The sequence below is a fragment of the Idiotropiscis lumnitzeri genome, chromosome 20 (assembly GCF_059441095.1).
Source record: "Idiotropiscis lumnitzeri isolate Australia: NSW breed Sydney's pygmy pipehorse chromosome 20, RoL_Ilum_1.0, whole genome shotgun sequence".
NCBI classification, from domain to species: domain Eukaryota; kingdom Metazoa; phylum Chordata; class Actinopteri; order Syngnathiformes; family Syngnathidae; genus Idiotropiscis; species Idiotropiscis lumnitzeri.
In genome coordinates this window covers 5,104,429-5,129,559 of record NC_142410.1, presented here as the reverse complement: position 1 = coordinate 5,129,559, position 25,131 = coordinate 5,104,429, and the positions used below count along the sequence as shown (strand labels likewise).

The 25,131-nt window shown below is 42.4% G+C and overlaps 2 protein-coding genes across 6 annotated transcripts; one reads left to right on the top strand and one right to left on the bottom strand.

Moving 5' to 3' along the window:
- The first annotated feature begins 513 nt into the window (after nt 1–513).
- LOC148317234 (myoferlin-like) lies at nt 514–21,289 on the top strand. Of its 5 annotated transcripts, XM_088284344.1 has the most exons (56): nt 514–603; nt 1,166–1,234; nt 1,712–1,767; nt 2,277–2,368; nt 5,356–5,464; nt 5,531–5,618; nt 5,692–5,846; nt 6,081–6,209; nt 6,304–6,366; nt 6,492–6,542; nt 6,635–6,665; nt 6,894–7,009; nt 7,082–7,208; nt 7,284–7,387; nt 7,462–7,530; nt 7,592–7,635; nt 8,263–8,345; nt 8,575–8,613; nt 8,931–9,055; nt 9,274–9,387; nt 9,472–9,649; nt 9,719–9,843; nt 10,139–10,248; nt 10,318–10,510; nt 10,641–10,796; nt 10,865–10,996; nt 11,142–11,305; nt 11,779–11,893; nt 11,984–12,086; nt 12,508–12,650; nt 12,718–12,888; nt 13,065–13,158; nt 13,238–13,315; nt 13,416–13,597; nt 13,690–13,848; nt 13,968–14,069; nt 14,150–14,311; nt 15,116–15,281; nt 15,448–15,524; nt 15,642–15,698; nt 16,244–16,255; nt 16,334–16,432; nt 16,932–17,060; nt 17,162–17,317; nt 17,393–17,484; nt 17,568–17,738; nt 18,085–18,233; nt 18,364–18,503; nt 18,587–18,675; nt 18,764–18,859; nt 18,944–19,085; nt 19,226–19,325; nt 19,552–19,745; nt 19,822–19,931; nt 20,002–20,149; nt 20,791–21,289. In XM_088284344.1, the coding sequence occupies exons 1-56, from the start codon at nt 597–599 to the stop codon at nt 20,827–20,829; spliced, it is 6,204 nt and encodes a 2,067-aa protein (XP_088140470.1). In that variant the 5' UTR covers nt 514–596; the 3' UTR covers nt 20,830–21,289. The 5 variants fall into 5 exon arrangements, with proteins under 5 accessions (XP_088140470.1, XP_088140469.1, XP_088140471.1 ...); XM_088284343.1 differs by lacking the exon at nt 514–603 and having other exon boundaries at nt 931–1,234; XM_088284345.1 differs by lacking the exons at nt 514–603; nt 8,575–8,613 and having other exon boundaries at nt 931–1,234.
- Nucleotides 21,104–24,994, bottom strand: aarsd1 (alanyl-tRNA synthetase domain containing 1). The gene is made up of 12 exons (XM_088284355.1): nt 24,877–24,994; nt 23,891–24,019; nt 23,606–23,765; nt 23,469–23,526; nt 23,026–23,182; nt 22,512–22,628; nt 22,287–22,417; nt 22,002–22,068; nt 21,824–21,915; nt 21,688–21,742; nt 21,528–21,622; nt 21,104–21,439 (listed from the first exon to the last, which is right to left on the bottom strand). The coding sequence occupies exons 1-12, from the start codon at nt 24,913–24,915 to the stop codon at nt 21,301–21,303; spliced, it is 1,239 nt and encodes a 412-aa protein (XP_088140481.1). The 5' UTR covers nt 24,916–24,994; the 3' UTR covers nt 21,104–21,300.
- Nucleotides 24,995–25,131: the final 137 nt, after the last annotated feature.

Here is a 25,131-nt window from a genome sequence, read left to right as displayed (position 1 = left end):
CTCACAAGTATATCAGGAAACACACCCAATGCACATCTTACAAAAACTGGTCTTGTAACATAATTTAACACTAATGTGTAATATTTGAAAGCATAACGGCACTTGGTTTGAAGAAACTGTGAATTTGTCTTCGTCCATATATGTGATGATGAGGTGGACATGCTACATTTGTATTTATTTAGTTATCTTTTCTAGTTATTCATCTGCTCTGTGTACATTTTGCATCTCTTACACAAACACACATACTCACAGTCATTAACTTCAACACACACTTAAATTCCCACATTAATTTTTTTGTGCTTGGGTCGCTTGAAATGTGCCTTATAAATCATATTATGTACATAATAGTAGATGTGATTTTTTTTAGCAAAAACTCTTAAAAACGTTTATAATATAATAATTATGATGATGATAATAATTATTATTAGTTTATCATGTGTTCTAGATCAACATTACAAACGCAAATAATAGGCACGAGAGCAATCACGTGACCAGGCAGCTGGAACCAAGTGTATATAATTTGCCACCTTGCAATGAAATGAATGTAGACACCAACAGGAGGTGGTTGGCGGGTATAAATCGGTGTTAAAAGTGCAATGGAAGGTATTGTACTTTGTATTTAAATTAATATCCACCTTTTGAACTGATTTTTTATTTTAACCGTACACAAAAAGATCGAGATCCACGGTACAGTACTCGTGGGTTGACGGTGTAGTAGATCCATGTGGCCACTAGATAGAGACAAAGTAAAATATATTCGTTCAAACTTGTTGGGGTGGAGGGGAATGAAAGTGAAGGTTTGTAGTTAATTTTTGTTTAGTGCTGCCCAAAGTCGGTTTTACAAAATTAATATTTTACGAAATTAAAACTTCCCCGATTACGTATTTGCTAGTTTAAATTCATGTCAGTGTCAATGGCCTCGTAGGAGGTCAGCAGCTGCCCACGATCTGTCCCCACTCAGGATAATTACACGCCCGTGGTCCGCCCTCATTTCCACTTCCCAACGCTACACTTGAAATCAACTTTTGTCTGCGTCCCGGACGCGTCTGCGAAGATGACAGGGTGGATTATTTCTCCAAGGATTAACCATTTCTCTCACTAACCACCGTTTGTTACTTTTTTCCTTTCTTTCCACTCTGGATCATCATGTTGCGGATTTTGGTAGAATCAGCTTCAGGTCTGCCAAAAAAGAAGGTTGGAAGTCCTGATCCAATCACGACAGTGGTGTTTAGAGGTAAGGCTCTTTAATTATTGCTACAAGTTATTAAAACAAAAGAGAAGTGCAGGCAGGATTAAAAAGTAAACAATTAGAAAACATCAAATTATTCTGTCTTCAATGTCATTCGTGCTGTGATATCTACTTTTTTTTTGTAACCTGTGCTTCAATTAATTTAAAAGTTTTCAAAAGATACTATGTCATCTAAGGATAAACTCCAGCAATCAGTCCCAACATGTCCAAACATTCCCAGTTGGATGTCAGACAGGAAAAAGAATGCAGGGTCGGGATGAGACAAGTGATACATGGCTTTCAAGTTGGGTCACAGCTTTCATAGTAAAACAAATGGTGACCGCGGGCAAAATGGCTTCAATCACTGAAAATGTCAGTTCAGCAGTCACCTATAGCCTACAGGTGTGACTGCTTGTCTTTTGTTTTTTTTTGCTTCCCCTTATAGACAAAAATGCAGCTCACTGGTTTATTTTTCCTTTTCAGATGAAAAGAAAAAAACGAATGTTGTTGATAGTGAGGTGAATCCGGTGTGGAACGAGGTAAATGTTTGTCCAATAATACCCTGCTTTGATATAGTGGATTTTTTTTTTTTTTTTTTAACATTCATTTATTTCTTTGTCCAATCAAATCGTAGCCTCTATCTGTTGCCATGTGACTCAAATCTGTCAATGCAATTTAAGCTATTTGCAGTGAATTTCAAATTGGCCTTGCTAGCTCGACCAATAAAACATGAGCAATTTTACCTCCTCTGATTGGCTGTTCTGAGCAAGCCAAATTGGATTAGCGGAACATATTTGTAGCAATTTGCACACATTTAATAGATTTTAAATTCAGCATCTCTAAAGAGTATGACTTTATATTTACAATTTTAAATGTTTGAATCATATTATTGGATAAAACCTGATCACTGTTTGGCAGACTCGCCGCTACAAGCCCCCGTCCCCCTTTTTTTTTCCTTTTAATAACAATTATGGTTACATTTTATATGAAGAGACTCACTGCAGTCTTTCTTTACCGTAGCTGACGCTTGCTTAATTTTCCCTCCAAGGTCCTTGAGTTTAACCTGAACGGAGCCGCGCTCGAACCCAACTCCCATATTGATGTGATTGTGAAAGACTCCGAGACCTTTGGGAAAGATAAGTAAGTTGCGTATAACCCCGACTCCAGAGATTTGGCTCCCTGTTTTGGCCTCTGACTTTGTGCGAGGGGGTCGTTACGATAGAATCACCTCCTGGGATGAACAGCCCCCAAAAAAAGTCTATAAATTGAGGCAACTGACTGAATTGATTGTACAAATCTATGTGGCTTCTGAGATAAGTAGAAAAAAAAGTGTTTTGTTGGTTGCCCCTGCCCCCTCACACCCTGCTTACCATGCCGAGACTTGCCGAGTCGTGTGGGACGACTGATCCTGATTGGGCAACAATGGACGGATGAATCGCTGTTTGTGCTCTCAGCCAGCGGGGATGGGGCAAATTCTCTCCAGGATTCTAGTTCAATCATGCCATGTTAATGTTCGGGACTGTGCAAGAAGAAGTGTGTAGTTGCTCCAGAACAGCTTGTGGTTGGAGTTGAAACTGTACAGTCGCATATGGGACTAATTCGGAGCAGCCTCAAAGAATGTTTCCTCTGGCTCACTAATTACTGCTGTGCAACTCTTGAGTTTATGAACAGATTTCTTGTTTTTTTTTTTTCCTCTGTATGTTTCTTTGCATGACTTTTTTTTACCAAATGTAAAATCCCCCCCCTCCTTGTGTGTGACAGTCGTAAATGTGGGAGGAGCATTTCCAAATGTCTCCACTGCATGAGTCCACGTTGAGCAAAGTTTTCCACTGGCTTGTCTGACACACTCCCCAAAGATGTACGCAGTCATAGCACAGGGCTTTCCCCCCCTCTCCCCTGAGTAGTTTTCCAGACTGTTTTTGTGTTTAATCTGCATTGGTATGGCAACCCAAAAAAGGGGAGGGGACACACCAATCATTGCCCTCTGGACTGATTAGATTTTCCAAATTAGAAGCAGCACTGTTGTGATGGAATCATGTGATTGGCAGATTCCTTCAGTGATGACCCTGCTAGGTTAAGGTCACTGTTCACACTAGTAAAAAAAAAAATGTTGAAGAATGGCGAAATTAGTTTGATGGGAACATTTATTCATAAATGACAGAAGCTTTATTAATCATTTCCATCAACGCAGTGATTTCTTTTTAAAGGGGAAGTCAACCCAAAAATGTTCCGTACATGAAAACGTTCCATGCAGGCCCACTAGTCGAAGCACGGAATTTGGATATTTATTGCGTTTGTGGAATATGATTTAAGAAGTAAAATCCGCCCGTTTTTGTACATCTCAGTGGGCGGCCCTTTTGCATCTTGATGTCGACCAAAAATGATATCACAGTTAATGGCCAATCGTGGCTCAGCTTCAGAAAACAGGTCAGACGTGATTGGTCATTACTTGAGCCCTGAGCAACTGATGTCATTCTCATTGGTCGGAAGTGACAAAATGGCCGCCTGAGATGGCTTAAAAACTGGATTTTGCTGCTTAACTCAAATTTTACAAACGCAAAATTAGTCAGAATGACGTTTTTAGACTCATGACGCCGCATAGAACATTTTATTGCAAATATTTTGGGGTTGACTCCTTTTAATGATTGTGCGACAAAAATTCTCTTCACCCATCACTGATTAGCGCCTTTTTCCTCTTGTACCGGCTCTACCTAGAAATAGCCTGCTTCCGCTCTGTGTCAAAAGTGACGCCAACTTTCCGTGAATCTTCCATCGATGACACACAGAGCAGCCGGAAATTTGTGGGAAAACCTTTGGTGAAGGCTCTTTTCTCTTTGGTCATGACTGTGCCCCTAGCGACACTCCTGAAACTTGTGAAAAGATTTAAATGCATGGTTTGCTCGGAAAACAATTCAGCCATGGTTCAACCTAGCACTGAAGATCATCAGATCACCGTCGTTACTTATCGGCTATTAACTAAACAGGCCTACTCTGTGATGCAATCCGTTTTAGTCGGAAAGCAACATAGGAAGAGAAGATAGAAGATATCCAAGGCCACCTTCTTGACTTGGGGAAACATCCGAAATGTTAGCTTGACTTTCAATGGGCGGCTTTGCCATTAAAATATCGTCGGACACTCGCGCGTCTGAGCAAACATACCAGGCCTGTGGAGTCACTCACACAAATCAGCGTCCCTCTTGATGAGGGACGCAAAGTGCGGCCAAAACCGCAACACTCTGTCTACCCCAAAAAAAGGCCTTGTCCAGCTGTTTGGCCGCAGCTGGAACATGCGCAGCTGTTGGCATCCCTCACGAAGAATACAAAAGTGTATGTTTTTGTGTAGATTAGGGGCTTTTATGATGCGTTGTCATTTTTATATTATTTAATTAGCTGAAGGATCATTTCTAAGGGATGCTTTAAAGAATTGCATCACCTCTCAGCAATTGACACAAATTATCCATTTGGGGGTAAATGGAAGAAATTGCTCCAATGAGAAGCTATTTTATGGGTTTCTCTTGCTCACTATTTTAGGGATTCTATATTTTGCAAAAATGGATGAATCCAAAACTGGCTGAATGTTGAAATTGTTTTTTTTATGTTTTGGATCGTGAAGTGTGTTGTCACTGGCCACATATAATGGGAGTCAAGACTCCATTTTGGCTTTTGATGTTCAGTGACTGAGATTCACTACTCCAGACTGAATTTGTATTCATTTCTCATATAAATTGCTGTACTTAAAAACAAAACCTCAATTTCTCCGTGACGTGCCTTAAAATGCATCTCAAGTCGACAGCAACTTAGAATGCAGAATCGCTCTTGACTCTTTTCGAGTCAAGTTGCTCAACTCTGCTTGGTTGTTGAAATTGTCGATTAAATGTGCTAAATGTTGTTTACTCGCTGCTTTGTGAGTGCTTGGCTTCTGTTTCTGCGTTTGTTTGCCTCTGCAGGCAGGGCTTGTTAGCTCTGGGTGGTGACCTCCATCGTGCCGCTTGTTGTGAATGACGTCTTTTGAGCACATGTACATCATTTAATGGCTACGAAGGGGGGGCGGCGTACATTTATGGAGTTGACTTGACACAGGAAATCAGTGCAGAGGTGTCACAAAGTATTTTTTTTTTTCCTGGTAGATTCATCGGCTCAACAAGAATTCCTTTGAGAGATCTTGCCTCTGGCCAACTTCGATCCCAACCGGCCAAAAATGTGCATTTGCTTGATGAGAATGGCCACAATATTGGTGTAAGTACATCTCGCGATGTTGCAGACGTTTGAAGAACATAAAAAGATGAACGTTCCCTTTTGCAGGCGACCATGAACCTCGTCATTGGCTACGATCCTCCTCCAAATGCAAATGCAGACCAATCCCCTGATGGTGACTCCACCGTGGATTCGGGTACGTTCATACGCAATCCTCGATTTCAAGGGCAACACCAAAATGTGTGTCGCCTTCATGTCTTAACATTCAGGCGGCGGAGAGCAAGGTGACGAGATGGTACCTGATGGGGCTCCGAGTGGTTCGGCAGCCAGCCCCTCCAACCCCGGGCTGTCCGCTAGTCTCCGCAGGCGGATCGCAAGGTCGCAGAATCGACACCGGCTTGTCAACAAACCGCAGGACTTCCAGGTAAGTGTGACTGCGAATTGAGATTTAAAACGATGACAATTTGTGGTCTGGCTTCATTGTGGATTGGTTGTCATTTGAGTTGATTAAGCTCCTGACAGCTTTTCAAGATGTCGCCTGAGGAAATGCATCTGTGCTTGTGACATATATTGACAGGCAGAACAATAAAATTAACCTTGAACACACTTTCTTCTTGGATGCTAAGTCCACCCACATTTTCCGATGTCCGGTTCTCAGATCCGCATCCGTATCATCGAGGCCCGTCAGTTGCCAGGCAACAACATCAAGCCGGTGGTCAAGGTCCAGGTGTGCGGCCAGACCCACCGGACAAGGATTAAGCGAGGAAACAACCCCTTCTTCGACGAGGTACTCCGAGTTTTATTTCTTTTTTTTTTTTTTTCTTCTCCCCTAATCCACCTGAACGGGTTTCAAATATTGAACACATTTTGCTTTTTAACAGATGTTTTTCTATAATGTCCACATGCTTCCATCAGACCTGTTTGAACAGAACATCAGTTTTCGGGTGAGTAGATTGAAATGAGCGTTGCCTACTTTGGAAGGTGATTTAAACAAAAAAATATATATAATATATAATATAATATATATATATATATATATATATTTTTTTTTTTTTGATCCTCCCTACAGGTTTACAATTCCTACTCCCTGAGGGCTGACAGTCTCATGGGAGAATTTAAGGTACCATTCTGAATTTATAAGAATTTGTTTAGAAGTTGTTTGGTGCCTGTCTGTGAGTAGTCTTGCTCATCTGTTTTCGTCTTCTCACACAGCTTGACGTTGGCTACGTGTATGATGAAGCAGGTAAGCTGTTTACCTACACTTTGAAGTCAAAATGCTGTAATGTATGGCAATTTATTAAAGTACAATTCAAGAAGTCTGTCGTAAAGTGTACACAAATGTGGACTTTTGCACAGAGGTATTCCTTTAAGAATGTTGTTGTTGGATTTCATGTTTGCAACGGAGTGCAACCGCCATGTTTTCCCAAACACGAGCAGCCAATCAGACGATATGCATTATCTCAAACTGCAGGCCACTGTGTCATGAGAAAGTGGCTGCTCCTGAATGATCCGGATGACTCCAGCTCTGGAGCAAAAGGATACCTGAAGGTTAGCCTTTTCGTGGTCGGGATCGGCGACGAGCAGCCGGTAAGAAAGAAAGAGCTTGTACTATCTTTCCTTTTTGTCGCGTAAATAAATGTTGGCCCTTTTCTCACACAGTCGGAGAAGAGGGAATCCAATGATGACCAAGATGACATAGAAAGCAACCTGCTGCTTCCAGCTGGTGTCACGTTACGATGGGCCACGTTATCGCTGAAGGTGTTTCGGGCGGAAGACATACCACAAAGTAAGAGACACCTGGATGAAAGCTGTTGGATTTAAGCCAAAAGAAGACGGACTCACGGTGGATTGTCTATTTTAGTGGATGATGCCTTCATCCAGTCACTGAAGGAGGTCTTTGGTGGAAATGAAAATAAGAAGAACCTGGTGGATCCTTTCATAGAGGCCCGTTTTGCCGGCAAAAAGGTTTTTTGAAACGGCATTCTATTTATACGCCGGGTACCGTGAGAAGACACTCATGACTCCTCTTGTCCATGCAGCTGTGTACTCAGATCATCGAGAGGAACGCCAATCCCGAATGGAACCAAGTGTTGAATCTTCAAGTCAAGGTAATGAATTGTACTTCTTGTACCAAAGTACGTCATGACGAAAGAATGTTTTCCGTTGTAGTTCCCCTCCATGTGCGAGCGTGTCAAACTGACAGTCTTTGATTGGTAAGTCGCAAATGAACTGCCACATTTCAGCATGCACCATTTCTGCCATGTGCTCAGCTTTCCTTTCCAGTGCACGGGTGCGCTCCATCACCAGCCATATGAGAATTATGTGGCCTATGAGTCAGACTGTGCTGGCCCCTCCCTTCCCTCACAATAACAAACTCTGTAATCCTGTTGGCAACGTCTTCCTGCTCATTTTCATCACCATGCACTCCTGAGCGAACAATGTCTGATAAGGCAGGAGGGAAATAGGTGCAAGAGGAAGTGCGAGAAAACCGTTTGACTGATTTGCTGGTGAAAGCTGCCCGAAATACTTTGCTGTCTACTACACGTGAATGAGAAGCTTTTTTTTTTTCCTATTAAATAAACCAGCAAACTTGCAGCTCACATTATTTAATGACATCACTCAAATTAACCTTAAAGATAATGTGGGAGTGGTTTGTTTAATATTGTGGCTGGTGATTGCAGATCTACCAAACGATGATTTTTTTTTTTATACAAAAAAAAAAACCTGGTAAAAACATTATAGGCTTTACACGCTCTCACTCACATGCATGAGTTTATCTTGCCACATGAATGTGTGCGCTGAGCTGTGTGTTAATGAATGTGAGTTATGTGTGACTGCAGGGATCGCGTGACTGGGAATGATGCTGTTGGCGCCACATACCTCAACCTGGCCAAAATCGCCTCATCTGGGGGCGAAATAGAAGGTGTGTGTGTGTGTGTAATGATTCTTTTTTCCTTTTTTTTTTTTTTTTTTTCTTTTTTTTTTTTTTTTTTTAAATCCAGTGCTTTCCCCCCCCCCCCCCCCATCTCACTTGAAGCAATGTTAATGATTTTCCGCTAGGGGAAATGCAAATCTGTAAATAATAATAATAATAATAATATTCCTCCCGACTTCTAAATGGCGCCTTCATTCTTGTCTTTTTCCGGAAATAGAGGAACATGCAGCAAATGCGGAATTGTCGTCATATGAAGGTTCACCTGTTCTCTCTTTTGCTGTGTTGCACGTGTGCTTTTAATATTGTGCAGGCTAATTGCTCAGTATATATTGCAGTTCATCCGCTATGTTCGTTGAGTCTCCGTAATTCAAATGCTGTGTCACAGTGCCTTTTTTGTGCTTTCGTTGTCAAACATGATTCCCCCCCCCCGATGTGCAGTCTTGTCCTCCATCACACCTGCCTGATCAAACGCTGCTTACATTGCTTACCACCAAGCTTTTCTCTACCTACTAACAAGCTTTCTATTCTGCACCGTAACATTCAAGTCTAAGTTGTGTTTGTATGTACATGAAGCCGGAACGGGAGAGTCGGAGGTTGGTTTCCTGCCTGTTTTCGGGCCCTGCTACATCAATCTCTATGGCAGCCCCCGAGAGTTCACTGGACTACCCGATCCTTATGAAGACCTGAATTTGGGAAAGGTAATGGTGACCAACGCACTGTTGTGCAACCGTTTTAGACAGAATTACCTCATTTTGGTGTCGTCCACAATTTTGCAATTTATTTGGCAAGCTGCTGAATATTGAGATTCACCTTTTCATGGGGGAAATGTATCCTGTCGATGAGAACTATGAAACGTATGACAGAAAATGAGTTGAAATTGAATTAAAATTCTCAACAATGCCATGCTTTTGTACAGGGTGAAGGCGTGGCCTACAGGGGAAGGGTCCTGGTCCAAATGTCTACTAAGTTGGAGGGCAAAGTGGACAAAGCAGTTGACAGCATCCCTAGTGATGACATCTTGGTCGTACAGGTAATTCTCAGTCTTCGTGGCGAAAATACAATATTAGAAAATGATAGATTTAACTTTTTTTGCTATTTTCATTTCTTACGTTAGAAGTACCAGAGGAGACGGAAGTACTGCCTCTGTGCAGTCTTCCACAGCGCTTCCATGATCCAGGAACCAGGCGAGCCAATTCAATTTGAGGTCAGCATCGGTAACTATGGCAACAAGCTGGACACCACCTGCAAACCGCTGGCCTCCACCACTCAGTATAGTTGCGCCGTGTTTGATGGTGAGTGAGCCACAATTTGGATGATTGCTCACTTCACGATGTTTTATTAACAGCTGGTTCTGTTTCAAGGTAACCACTACTATTACCTGCCGTGGGCGGGCACCAAGCCAGTAGTCGTGGTCACCTCATTTTGGGAGGACATCAGCCACCGCATGGACACTACCAATATCATCCTTTACATCCATCGCCGCTTGGTAATGCCGCATTTTATTCTCCAATCAAACATTCCTGTTTTTGTGACAATAGCTCACCAAGGCAGGCTGCCAGGATGGCCGAGTGGTCTAAGGCGCCGTGTTCAGGACCCAGTCTCCCCAGGAGGACTGGGTTCGAATCTCTGGCTGCCAGGATGGCCGAGTGGTCTAAGGCGCCGCGTTCAGGACCCAGTCTCCCCAGGAGGCCTGGGTTCGAATCTCGAATTTCCCCATTGTGGGACTAATAAAGGGAATATTAGTATTAGTATTAGTATTAGTATTTGGTTCCTTGTTATAGAAATCTAACCTGGAGGTCTTCAGAACGGCTGTCTTGGCTAAAGCACCCGACAACCAGCTGTCTGGCGTGTGGGTGAAGTTGCTCAGTCAGCTGATTGAAGACTTGGAAACGTAAGTGAAGGAGAGAAATCACATTAGATTGTGAAGAAGGTTTGGTCCCACATTGTCTACGTTCTCCAGTTTGCCGACGCCGGAGCTGGAGGGCCGCTCCAACCTGACGTCCTTGGACTTCCAACTCAAGAATCTGCGAGACAGTGGCTTGAAGAGCATCACGCAGGCAGCCAGACGCATGAGAGAGGAGGCCCAAGACATCGCCGACACGCTGGCCGACATCGAGTCATGGGCGGAGAAACTCGCAACGCTTGCGGAAGAGGTGAAAGCACAAATGCTGAGAATCTAATTAGAATATTTGTTTGGTAATGCTTATTTCCAAGTGGTTGGGAACTTGCGTTTGTCGCGTCATATGCGTGATTCTCCACTCTAAGATGATTTGTTAACTTCAGCCCCAGAACAGCATGCCCGACGTGATCATCTGGATGCTACGCGGTGAGAGGAGGGTGGCTTACAGCCGCATACCAGCTCACCAAATCCTCTACTCCACTTACAGCGAGCATGCTTGTGGGCAGCACTGTGGCAAAACGCATACCGTCTTTTTAAAGGTACAGATTACGGTCAAAATATCGATCCTGTCGTTGCAAGTCTGAGCGGCTTGTCTTGTTCCTTTCAGTACCCCATGGATAAAAACAGAGGCTTGAAAGTGCCTGTTCAGATCCGAGTCAACATGTGGCTGGGTTTGTCTGCACATGAAAAAAAGTTCAACTCCTTCTCCGAGGGGACCTTCAGTGTGTTTGCAGAGCTGGTAGGTTAAATCAAATAAATGTCAACGTCAGGCACAAGCTTGGCGCGCAGAGAATGCAGCAGGCGGAAAGGACATTGTTCACTTTGTTTTTATTATGAGTCCTGCAGCAAGTCCGCAGTTTGAAACTGACTTTTGGTGTTTGCAGTACGAGAACCAAGCCAGTATGTTTGGAAAGTGGGGAACCACAGGACTGGTGGGACGCCATAAATTCTCTGACGTAACAGGCAACCTCAAGCTGAAAAAGGAGTACTTCATGCCCCCCCGAGGATGGGAGTGGGAGTCGGACTGGTTTATAGACCCGGAGAAAGCGTGAGTGCAACGACGGACCACTCAGCCGGCAGGCATTTGTCCTCCATAAAAGCGGAGAAAAAAAAAAAAGTTACACTGCTTATGAATGCTTTCAGGATGGTTATTTGTAATGCTCTGCAGCGGAAATGAGTCGGCCTCTTGTGTTGACATTCCTCTTGTGCCACAGACGGAGATTTATTGAGAAAATACTAAGTCCTGCCGGGGAGGTGAAAGGGTTACTTATAACTCTTTTTGTCTTGATGTGTGAATACTCAACTTTACCGATGTGGCGACTTTTGAATATCAGGTCATAAAGAAAATGAACTTGTGATCACGTTCTGGCTGAAATGTGGCTGCGGGTTTAGTCACTCAACATGTAAATAGCTTTATCTCAGTACACGCAAACCTTTCTTCCTTCAAGCTGTTTTGAATTGGATTCCGTTTTTGGTGTCATATGCTAACTGTGTACTTAATTTTGGCTTTTTGGGTTGAAGTCTCTTAACGGAGGCGGACGCGGGACACACTGAATTCATGGATGAGGTTTTCCAAAATGAGACCCGCTTCCCTGGTGGAGAGTGGAAAGCGGCCTCCGAGCCCTTCACCGACGTGGTGAGAAGAACGTAGACATGCAAAGAATTGCACTCGCAAGCATGAACATAGGTGATTTTCTTCTCGTCAATAAAATGTCTTGTCACGCAGAATGGCGAGAAGAGTCGAAATCCCGGGGAGTTTGATTGTCCGCCTGGATGGGCGTGGGAGGACGAGTGGACGGTTGATGACAACAGAGCTGTGGATGATCAAGGTGCTGTCGTGAATCCACCGGGTTGGGTCGTGCAAATTAATTCTGCCACTGTTAATAACTGGCACCGTTGTCGTCTGGAGTATTATCAAATAAATATTACACACCCTAATATTTTTTTATTTTATTTTTTTTAATTTATGAGTGTACGTTGCTTTGTATATTTCAAGTTGAACTTGGCTTGCTATTATAGTTTAAGTTACATTGGCCAGAAATGCTAATTCTGAAGCCATGGAGCAGAGCAGATTAACATAGCAACACATAGGCTGAAATCTGATCGGATTAAAAAAAGAAGAATAGAAAAAAACAAATTGAATAACACAAATTCATGGAGCAAAAAATGAACATTTTTATTGTGTTTAGGCCAGCTGATAAAACCTGACTGGCCCTGCCGATAAACTAAAGGGAAAAATGTTTTCCACAGGGTGGGAATATGGACTGACCATTCCCCCAGATGACAAGCCTCGGTCGTGGGTGCCGGCAGAGAAAGTGTACCATGTCCACCGTAGACGACGCGTGGTGCGACCTCGCAGAAGAGCCGCACTTCCCACAGGTGCAACCGTAGAGGTCAGCATCACTGATTTTTCATATTTCTGAGGTGAATGTTTCGAACAGCATGTCGCTTTGTGCGCAGAAGCGGGACCACGGGGATCCGGAGGGTTGGGAATTCTCTTCGCTGATCGGCTGGAAGTTCCACAGGAAGGAACGGTCGTCAGACACGTTTCGTCGGAGGCGATGGAGGAGAAAAATGGCGCCGGAAGACCGCTTAGGAGCGTCGGCCATCTTCAAACTGGAGGGTGCTTTGGTGGGTACAAATCAGCAGTCGCTTCACTACACACCTGACAGAGATCTACACTTGTGGAATAAGAGGAAGTCGGAAAACATGAACCAGTTCTAGTTTTAAATATTTACTCATGTATTAAATGGGAAGTGGCGTTTTCCCTCCGCAGTCTTTGAATTGGATGTTGATTTACTTCACAGGGTGTTGATACGGAGGAGAAGGAGAAAAGCTCCAAGGGCGATGTCACCAAAATGTTTGGCGCTAACACACCCACTGTGTCTTGCTCGTTAGACAGTGAGTGATGAATGTAGGCATAAATAGAACTGACTGCTCACAGCATGTTCAAGTGATTGTCCCCTCCTTCCCCCTTTAGGGTCATGTATGTATCACCTGCGTGTTTATGTCTATCAAGCAAGAAACATGACATCAATGGACAAAGACAGTTTTTCTGGTATGTTGGCACCTTTTGGTGAAATATATTCATGCAAACTTTGGCCAAAATAGAAACTCTTTTTATTGATTTTATTTATTTTTTTTATTTTGCTTGACAGATCCCTATGCCCACGTCTCCTTCCTGCATCTAAGTAAGACAACCGAGAAGCTGCGTGCAACGTTAAACCCAACTTGGGACCAAACCCTCATTTTCAACCATGTGGAAATTCACGGGGACCCGCAGGCTCTTGCGCAACATCCCCCGGATGTTGTCATCGAGTTCTACGACCATGACCAAGTGGTAACGCTACACAAAGGGAGTCATTTCGTAAATCCAGTCTGAGGGGGGGGGGGAAAAAATATTCCTCCACTGACGAGATAATCACTGTCCAGGGCAAGGATGAGCTGCTGGGTCGATGCGTTTGCGCTCCAATGGTGAAGTTGAATCCCAACATGGATCAGATGCCCAAACTGCTATGGCACCCTATCATGCAGAGGGGACGCGAGGAAGGGGAGGCACTCGTGGCCGCTGAACTTATCCTCAAAGATAAGGTCTGCAAGCTAAAATTGATTCATTTTCAATTTTTGCCAACTTGCAGATAATAAATTAAATGACATTTTATTCCAGGATCATCTAACGCTTCTTTACTCCATTACCTTCTTCTCTACAGTCAGGAGAGTCAGATCTTCCTCTTGTTCCCCCAAAGAGGGCAGAGAACCTCTACATGGTTCCGCAGGGCATCCGACCTGTTGTGCAGCTCACTGCCGTGGAGGTAGTAACACCTTTCGTTTGGTCGTCCGACAACTTTAATCGCGAGGTCTCTGAATGCTCATTTATAATTGCCACGCGCAGATTCTGGCATGGGGTCTGAGGAACATGAAGCCCTATCAGCTGGCCACGGTGTCCTCTCCCAGCCTGGTGGTGGAGTGCGGCGGGCAGAGGGTGGAATCGACGGTCATCAGGAACATGAAAAAAAGCCCCAACTTTCCCAGCTCGGTGCTCTTCATCAAAGTGGTAACGTACAACCACAGATTGTGTTGAAATGGGCATGTTTCCTTTAACGCCCGGCTCCTGAGCTCATTTTAATCAATCCAGCGGCATTGTCAAAACTTGTGGAGTTGGGTTAATTGCAGCTGATTTAAATAAAAAAAAAAAATAAAAAAAAAAAAAGCTATGCACATTTAAAACAAAGTAGATTCTAAAACAGGGTGGGTTCTAAAATTTGACAGAGAGGCCGGACCAGGAGCAGATGGATGGAGTGTTTTGGTAACCTCACATCATCGGAGAAAAAAAAATACATTTAATTTTCGATGAAAGTGATCAAAAGCATTACAACAATATATATGTCTTTGAAAAAAACACAGTATTTAGAAACTAAAACATGAACAAGGTTTACTCATTTCATTTTTTTTCAGGTTCGGTGGACCGGATTGAAATATTTAATGGGCCGCATGTGGCCCCCGGGCCGTAGTTTGCCCACGACTGTTCAAAATCTTTTTTTTAATTTATTTTTTAATAAATCAAAGCGGCACACACAGATTCAGTGATGGCATTCTCGCTACTATTCAGGAAAGCAATAAAACACCATCTTGTTTGAGTGTACTGTCTTTTGACATCTGCTGGCACAAGCCGTATTCTTTAAAAAAATAAAATAAAATCTTTGATTTAGGTCAGAATTTAAGTTGGGCATATCACATTTTTTTTTCTCAAGTCAACAAGAACAAAACCTGTTTTTAATTTACCAGTGTTTGTTCAAGCGTTGCCGCAACCGTTGCAGGTACCAACGTGTTTAATGTCTCTTTCCCATCAACCCTCCAGCTTCTCCCAAAGGATGAGATGTACACGCCTCCCATCGTGCTGAAGGTGATCGACCACCGGCCATTTGGCAGGAAACCGGTGGTGGGTCAGTGCACCATCACCTCTCTGGAGCGCTTCCGTTGCGACCCATATGTCATCACGGCCGAGGGAGCAATGGCTTCAAAGAGTAAGGACACGAAATCACTCCGGTGACTGAGCATCTCGACAGAATGAGTTTACTGTGCCAAAAAAAATCATCGGTCATGAATGCCAAGTCAAAGTGGAATCGTGTCTTTTACAAGTTGTAGCATACCGAGTCCCAAATGTTAAAATTTGTTTTTGTGCTCTTGCAGTGGCCCTCATGGCAGCGACTCCTTCCAGACACATCTCCATCAATATGGAAGAAACGAGATTACTGTTAGAAACTCAGGTAACTGATATGAAGACTATTTCATCAGATGTTTTAATCACACGAAACCTTTGACTAAAAAGTCAGAATTTGACCCGTGGAGTCAAATTTGACAAGTGGTGTCACTCTGGCTTGCAGTTTACGTGCAGCATGTCAGCTGCTGTCAACAAAATGACTCCCCCTACCTCCTACGTTGTATGTATGGATGCACGTTGTTGCTTTTGTTGCTCTGTCACAAAGCTGGACACTAATGACACTGGAAAGCGCATAAACCACAGCTCTAATCTGTGCAGGAGATTATTGATCGTTTATAATTGCATTTAATGAGCACAGCAAACTAATGCAGCTTTTCACTGGAGGGGAGTTTGCGTGACATTGGCCTGGAGCACACAACCAGGCTTTGACATTTGTATCAGTAGCAAAATGAAAAAAAAAAATCCAAATATCCAAATTGAATGCTCATGTTGAAGTCATGCATTTCGTTGACAAAAAAAAAAAGGTCTTGAGCAACATGACTGGTCTACGGTTGGTGGTCAATGTGCCAATGTGCTGTGATACAAATGCGTTGTTGTAGGCCCCCTAGTGGCCTTGTACACTGAGGGCTTTGTCAGTCCTCATTTTCACAACAATTCACTGCCACTACAATATTTGTCATTTGATAAAAATGTGTTTTAATAATATAAATGACTATCTTTCTATTCTTTTTAATCCCATTTGCATCATGTATGCCGTATGCACAGCGCATAGAGAAGGTACGTAACTGTCCATTGATTTCTTTTCAAACTGAGAATGGATTGATTGTAAAAATTTGTGCGTAATCCGTTTCTTAGGAAAAGCAGACGGTGGATTGGTGGAGTAAATTCTACGTTTCAGTGGGAGAGAATGAGAAATGTGGCCCTTATCTCAAGAAAGGATATGACACCCTCAAAGTAAGATAACGCGTTATCATATGCATGCAAGTTGTGGCGTTTCTAGTTATTTGGGGCAAAATATTCTCGATAAAAGCAGTTCAACACCACTGTAAGCAATTATATAAATCAGGGGTGGGCTAACTTTTTGATTGGCAGGCCACAATGGGTTCTAAAATTTGACAGAGGGGCCGGACCAGGAGCAGATGGATTGAGTGTTTTGGTAACCTCACCGCATCGGAGAAAAAAAAACCAAATTTAATTTTAAATGAAAATAAACAAAAGTGTTACAACAAAATGTCTTTGACACACCAGAGCATTCAGAGAATAAAGCATTGACAAGGTTTATTCATTTGATTTTTTTTTTTTATTTAAGTTCGGCGGGCCGGATTAAAATGTTTAAAGGGCCGCATGTGGCCCCCGGGCCGTAGTTTGCCCACACCTAGTGTAAATGGTGTAATACTTCTTGAACTAGACTGTCTTAGTCTTCTTGGTGATTTCATGAGCTTTGTCTTTTCAGGTGTACGACTGTGAACTAGAAGACATTCCACAATTCAAAGGGCTGACAGACTTCTGCAGCACTTTCAAACTGCAACGAGGCAAGAACGAGGATGGTGATGATGACCCGAGTGTCGTCGGGGAGTTCAAGGTGCTTTGACACAATCACATGTATATTTTAAAAAAAAAAATTTAAAAAAAAATGGAACTCGTAAACCGTGAGTTGGTATTTGTGTTTTTTTGTGTCTGCAGGGCTCGTTTAAAGTGTACCCGTTGCCAGATGACCCCAGTGTCACGCGTCCTCCCCGGCAATTCCGAGAGCTGCCAGATAGTGGTCCGCAGGAGTGTCTGGTCAGGATTTATGTGGTTCGGGCCATCGATCTGCAGCCGAAAGACAATAACGGCAGAGTAAGGATGAAGTGGCAATAAAATAAATTTTTAGAACAGTCTACTCAATGTGTTGAACTTTTCACTTTCCTGTAGTGTGACCCATATATGAAGATATCCCTGGGAAAGAAAACAATAGATGACAGAGACCAGTACCTGCCCAATACAACCAACCCAGTCTTTGGAAGGTAGATAATTCAATCGAGGGATTCGTAATTAACACGCGGCTCAAAGATAAATGCAATTTTTTTTTTTTTGCTTTTTGTCATAGGATGTTTGAGATGACATGTTTCCTACCCCAAGACAAGGACCTGAAAATCTCCGTTTATGACTACGACCTCCTGAGTCGTGACGAGAAAGTCGGGGAGACGGTGATCGACCTGGAGAACCGCTTCCTGTCCCGTTACAACTCCTACTGCGGCCTGCCGCAAACCTACTGCACGTAAGGCAACTGTGTCCAGGCCGATTAGTGACATTTGCTCGTCCTTCTTTTCCTACTTTGTTTCGGATATCATTCGGACAAAAATTGATAGTTTCAGCTTTACAAATTTTGTAAAAATATTATTCTCTTGCTGATGGCTAGCCAATTGGAAAATTGTCACCTAGCAAGTCGCTTCTCTATCCCTGACAGAATTTATCCTATCCATAGCAAGTTTTGTGAAACAGGATCTGTTCTTGACAAACGCATAACGTTCAAACAACCTGAAATCGGGACGGCTAACGTTAATGTCGTGCACATGCATATAGTCTTTTCAGATTTTTTTTTTTAATTATTTATTTGCTGTCAGTTCTGGAATCAACCAGTGGCGGGACCAGCTGAAACCATCCGAGATCTTGGAGAACCTCGCTCGTCTAAAAGGCTTTTCCAAACCCAGGAGCGAGGACAACGGCAATTCGCTCACCTATAATGGAAAAGAATACACTCTGGCTCAGTTTGGTCAGTTCTTCTCTTGAGTTCATGCGAATTAATCCAAATTTGACGTGCTGCACTTGAAGCCATCATTGTTTTTTTTTTTTGGGGTCTCAAATTACAATTGGAACACTGCATGACTCGTTCCCCCTTCCAGAGGGCAAAAAGGAGATTCATGAACACTTGGGTCCAGCTACTGAGCGTCTGTGTCTGCACATCCTGCGAACACAGGGACTGGTGCCTGAGCATGTGGAGACCAGAACACTGTACAGCAGCTTTCAGCCCAATCTGTCCCAGGTGTGTCCACATTGTCATACACGCACTTGCACTTTTAACTTTTTTAAGCGGCTTATTCTAATAATAAAACTGTGCGAGTATAGGGAAGGCTTCAAATGTGGGTGGACGTGTTCCCCAAAAGCATGGGTGCGCCCGGGCCTCCCTTTGATATCACGCCACGCAAGGCCAAGAAGTGAGCATACCTAAAACGTCCTTTTCGCTCACCAATCACGCCACCAATGCTGATGTCAGCTTAATTTCATTGTTTTGGTTCATTTCAGGCATTTTCTTCGCGTTGTTATTTGGAACACGACAGATGTGACTCTGGATGAGACCAGCCTCACCGGAGAACACATGAGCGACATTTACATCAAAGGGTCATTCTGCTTTACCTTCTTCCCACATAAAAAAAATAATCCCAACCCCAATCAATTTTTTAACACAATGCTGATCTGTTGTAGTTGGATGCCAGGAATGGAGGAAGACAAGCAGAGGACCGACGTTCATTACAGGTCTCTCGACGGAGACGGCAACTTCAACTGGAGGTTCGTCTTTGAGTTTGACTACCTTCCCGCGGAACAACTCTGCCTCGTCTCCAAGAAGGTGAGCACCACTCCTTGTCAGTTTATAAACCTCTGGAGTTAAGACCAAGTGGTTCTCAAAGCAAATGTACAAATGTGGGAGGGGGGAAAAAATTGTGCTGGAATATCCAACTGACAGTCACAAGCGGTTTGTTTCAACAGGAGCACTTTTGGAGCCTGGACAAAACTGAGTTCAGAATCCCACCCAAGCTGAGTATCCAAATATGGGACAATGACAAATTCTCACTGGATGATTATCTTGGTGAGACGTGTCCACTTTAGCAAACATTCTGTTTGCATTAGAATAGCATATGTTATTACATGTTATTACAATGTAACTATTTATTACAGATTGTACAGTGAGTTAGTGTGAAATGCAAGTAAAGTAGTATATAAGCATATATTAGACGTATGCCGCGGCCTACAGTAAAGCTTGAGAAACTCTGCCAGTCAACTAATTCCCCAATGTGTTGTTGCTTGGATCCCAGGAACGCTGGAGCTCTATTTGCACAACTTGATTCCTCCTGCAAAGACACCAGAGAAGTGTACACTGTCCATGATGGATGACGTGGACACGGACGTGCCACACAAGCCTGAAGCTGCCAAGTGTCTGTTTACCCAGAAGTCAGTGAGAGGCTGGTGGCCGTGTTCTATTGAGCAGAATGGGGTCAAGTCCCTCGGGGTGAGGATGGACCAAATTGGGCTCGATCAGCTAATAATGAGATAAGAGTCTCTGAGCTGTTGCTATGCGTCCACAGGGCAAAGTAGAGATGACTTTGGAAATTGTGAGCGAGGCAGATGTGGATGAAAAACCGGCAGGAAAAGGCAGGGATGAACCCAACATGAACCCAAAACTGGACCCTCCCAAGTAGGAGCCTTCATATAAACCTTTCTATTCTTTAGTAGATGCCATTTTGTAAAACATCTCTGACCAACAGGCGCCCTGAAACATCCTTCTTTTGGTTTACAAACCCATGCAAGACCATGAAGTTCATTGTGTGGCGACGGTTCCGCTGTCTCTTTGTTGGTCTCATCATTCTCACCATTGTCATCCTCTTCCTCGCCATCTTGCTGTACTCTCTGCCGGTAAGCGTTATCACTCTTGTAGGTGTAGCATCCAACATATTATTGGTACTAACGCTGCAAAAACTCAAATCTAACCAAGATCAAATATCGTAAGGCAAAATAGCATCACTCACGCATGTCAAAATGTGGTTAATTTCATATTTAAAAAAAAAAAAAAAAAAAAATGCCAAATTGAATTAACATCGTTTGCTGTTGCACTATCAAGCAAATCAACATGGTCATAATAAAAAATAGCTTGGAAAAAAAAATGTATCTGCAATGCTTGTCTTCCTGCACTCTGCAGGAGCCGTGCAGCATTACAGCGCCTTATGATGAATGAAAACTGTTTTTTGCAGGAGCATTTCACATTTTAGAAAAAATCTCAAGATATGAGTGTTTAGGAATTTATTAGTGGTTATGAATGTTTATTTTGAAATAGTGTAATTTTAAAGTTGTAGGTGATATACACTATATTTAACACATTTTTAAAGCTAAGAAATCTTGCCAAGTCCAATTTGCCTGTTTTATTGGTAGATTATCTTAAATATAAAAAAAAAAAAAACATTCCTCATGTCATTATTTTCAAGCAGTATATCCCGAGAGGGCTTTGTGCTTAATGTTTGAGTGATGTCAAATGATTCCATTTCTTTTGCATTTTCCAGAACTACATCTCAATGAAAATAGTGAAGCCACTAAAATAGTGTACAGCGGACAAGATGCAGTCGACCAGTCGAGGACGATGGCAATGTCAAAAGGATCAAAATGCAGTACCGCCAAACAATCGCCGTCTTTTTAATCGCTTGTAGTTTTTAAGAAGAAAACAATTGTGAATGGGAAGGGATGCTTACTTGTTGCACTATTTACACATTTTGCCACACACACAACTGTGATTGACTAACCAGGAATGGTGATAAACCTTTCCACACAAACACTGGGAGCACTCCAGGGGTTCTATAAACATTAAAAGCACAACACTTAAAAAAAAAAAAGTTATAAATTTATTACATTTCTTAAATTAGGAATATCAAGATGTTTTACATTGAACATCAGCCAACGTTGTGGTATTGGCTTAATCATAATCAAGATGAGCTACAAACTAAACATTTTAACATGTTACCATGTTTTTTCTGTGTTATAATTGTTAATAAACTATGAACTATCCATGGCTGGATTTATTCTTCTTGTGAGCTATGCTGGTTGCAGTGTTGTTGCAATAACGCTTCCACCTCCCCTCTTTTCGCCAGGCTGTTCGCTTTGCCTTGGAAACGGCCATTTTTTCCAGCTCCCTTCCCTTGAAGCAGCTCTAACAACCTGGGAGGATTTTTAAAACGGATATTGTCCGATAATTGGCACTTGAGGACAAGAATACTGCAGCTTGGGTCATTATTATTTTTCCTACCGTGGTCCCATCTGTGTCACTTGCTCGCTGGGTCCAGCCAGCAGAAACAAACCTGGCCCCTTTTCCTCTCCGACAGTTAGGAAAACCAAAGTTTCCTGGGGGAAAAAAGTCAAAAGAAATGAACAAATCATCTAATACTAAAATGGTTTTCCATTCTTACCTGCGTGTTTATTTCATTGACAATGATGTTCATGAACTCATTGTCCCCTTCTTTTCTGTGGGTTCAGAGGAGATTTTTTTTTTTTTTGACGCTTAGGAAAAGTTGACAATGTAATGTGAAAAGAAGCATCTCTTACTTATGCAAACTCAAGAAGTTCCCTCTGTGCGGGTCATTCTTAAAGTTGTGAGCGATGAGGAGGGCCATGTCCCGAAGTAAGCTCAAGTTAGTCTGCCCAAACAATTTTTTTTTTTAACACGTCTCAACAATAAAAAATGATGACAATGACTACAAAGAAAAAAATTCTGCACTCTCACTTTCTGCACAAGCTTCATAGACTTCTGCAACTTGTCCACAGCCTCAACGTGATCATCGGGGCCAGTTCTGGCGACAACAGAAGCGGTTTTATTAACACAAATGATTGATGGTGTGAAGTAACAACATACCAATCCTTTGTCACTGTATTTAAGTAGTACTCTAATTTCCATGACCATGTGCACATTAAAATACAACTCAGTTCATGGCATTGCTAATTAGGAAAAAGAATCTTTTTAAAGCTTATTACAGGAAAAATGGCCAAATTATTTTCTGGACCATCTTACTTGAGCAGAGCCACCAAAGAACGCTCGGTACTGTAGCTCTTCTCTGCATATCTCAGCACCCTGTTTCCCGCCAGGAATATCAGGTTAGTTTTGTTTTTCTTCCCTTTCTCTGTCCCCAGCAGCTTAACTACCTAAAAAAAAAAAAAATGCTGGAAGTTACGCTAACAATCTAAAACCGTAGAGTTCTAAGCAAATGGGAATAAAGGCAAATGTATTTTTAGGTACCTGCAAGTGACTGAGATTCGCCACGTGTGTTCCACAACACATGTTGGTGTCGACTCCCTCAATATCAACAATTCGAATAGGCCACGCGTGGTCGTCTGGCAGTCCTCGACTCCTCACCTGCATAGTACACGCATGACACAGATAAGCACTCAATGATATCCAGATAAAAAAAAATCCAAAATCGGTGGGGGGGTTTGAGGTTAGCTATGCTATTTTAAATATTGTATTGGCAGCAAATTTTACTTCATTATTTTTAAGACTAATTCCACCAAGATCTGGATTACCTGAAAATTAATGCACCGTCTAATAGAACTAATAGAAGCTGGGGGTGGTTGCTTTCATCAAGCTCTTCCCCTCAGTCCAACATTAGGTGCTTTGGTATCAAGATGCCACCAAAGCAAAATTTACTGAGACACAATTTGGCCTAAGCACAAAAGCCTTAATCAATTAGACAACTTTTGATATTAAATTGAAGATGCTCAAAATATTCAATCAAGCACTGACATAGACGCACCTTTTCCAACTCAGGGCTGTCATTATAAAGTAACTTAACATTGACAGGGATGTGAGCTCTGATCTTCTCATTCGCAGCTTCCTCCAGTGCTTGTACTTGAGCTGCTTTAACAGACGGGGTGTCCAGTTCAATGGTGCTTCTCTGACGCCCAAGCTCCCTAAAAAACAAGGATGCGGGTGAGTACAGGCAGAATTGTGACAAGTGGTTTCATTTTATATATGCAGCATAGTGTTCCTGCGCTATATAATGATGCAAATACTTGCTAGGCTGCATGTGAAATCAGCACATCTGCGTGAGTGTCGGGGCGTGCCAACAGCCCCTGTGTGAGTGTACTCAAAGGTAGAAATAATATTTATAGAAAATACAGTACACAGTACAACCAGGTTTAATATTTCTCAACAGGAATTCAAGCCACAAATCCACTTTAGAAGTTGTGACTATACCAAGATGTGGTCATGTATCCAAGCATATTTTCTGCCAAGGCTGTGATCAGATGTTGCGCTAAAAGGGGTAAGGAAAAAAAAAAAAAAACAGCCATTAGTGTAAATATTTGAACTGGGAGATTCTTTGTGAGGCTCACCTGAATGTTGCTGCATGTGGTCAAACCTTCTCTCCCAGTCCACCTTCACTCGCACCTCCTGACCCACCTCCAGGGGTGAGGCCACGAAGTGAGCGGCGTCTTGGCCCTGTCGGGTCACCCTCAAAACGGGGATGTCCGCTATCAGCCCGTGATCATCTGGCTGGTGGAGAAAGCGGTGAAACAATATAAAGCTCCAAGTGGAAAATAATTTGCTTGTATTTTGGCCTGTTTTACTGCGGCGCCTCCCCCCCCCCCCCCCCCCCCCCCCCCCCCCCCCCCATATACCTGGCCGCCTCCCTCAGGAAATAAGATGGTGTCTTGCAGCTTCACAGTGAATCCATTCATGGTTTCTTTCTTTCCACCGATTTCCTGCTTGAGCTCCGCAGGGCAGCAAGAAGCTACAGTTGTGACAAACTGAGGAAGTCATGAAATTAAAATGTGCACCTGCAAAAGATTATGTAATGTTGTCTATTGCGGTGTTGGGAAATTAAGTACATAGTCTTTGTATGAAGTTGAAATTTCACAAACTGTACTTTTTACCTTTACTACATTTGAAGCAGATATTTGGACTTAATAATTTGTAAATATAGGCGTGTTTCTTTTGTTTCACCTATGCAGATAAAATATGTAATAAAAGACCTTTTGGAAAGATGTCATCAGTTGTGGTTGAGAGTTTTTGCTGAGGTTTTCTCCATCGTGCGAAATTATCAAAATGATTGTGTTTAACTGACTGTAACAGTTAGATGTGCTTTTCACTTTTGTACTTGTGTACATTCAAATTTAGTCAGCACTTTTTTTTTTTTAAATAACTTGCACACAATTTGAATTAGTACTTTTACAACTACGTCTACTGAAATACAAAGAGTGAGTCCTTGAACCACCTCTGATCTCTTATACATTAAAAAAAACATTCTTTATGCCAAAACTCGGAAATACTGTATTGTGCATCAAATAAATGTTATCTAATCTTTACTCGTATATTAAAAAACACGAACATGTAGTAAAACTTGAAATGTGACATCATAGGTCCATGAGGGCGACTTTGAACATCTTTCACAATGAGTCATTTCTTTAAACTACATTTGAACAAAAAATAAATAAAAAATAAAAAATATAGAAACGTAAACAGCAACTCATCCGATCCAATGCTAATAATAATACAAGACAGTCCTGTCACGACTTTTGACAGCCGTTAGCAACTCTACTAACCACTCTAACGTCATTGTGATAAACAATTAACCGTTCACATATCACCTGTAAAATGTTTTTACCTCTTTCATATAGCAATCCCGCTGACACTGGAAAGCCATACTGCCTTATTTTGTGGGGAAAGGTCCTAAATGATGAGACACGAGCTGGGGCAGTGGGGGTGTAGCTAGAGAGGAGACATTTTTTTACGGATACTGGGAAGGCCAAACTTCAAATAAACGAAACCTAAAAACATAACTACTCTTCGATTTCTTCATGTAATAAACAAAAAAGTTACTTCATTAGAGAATAAATTTCAAACATACATACAAAGACAA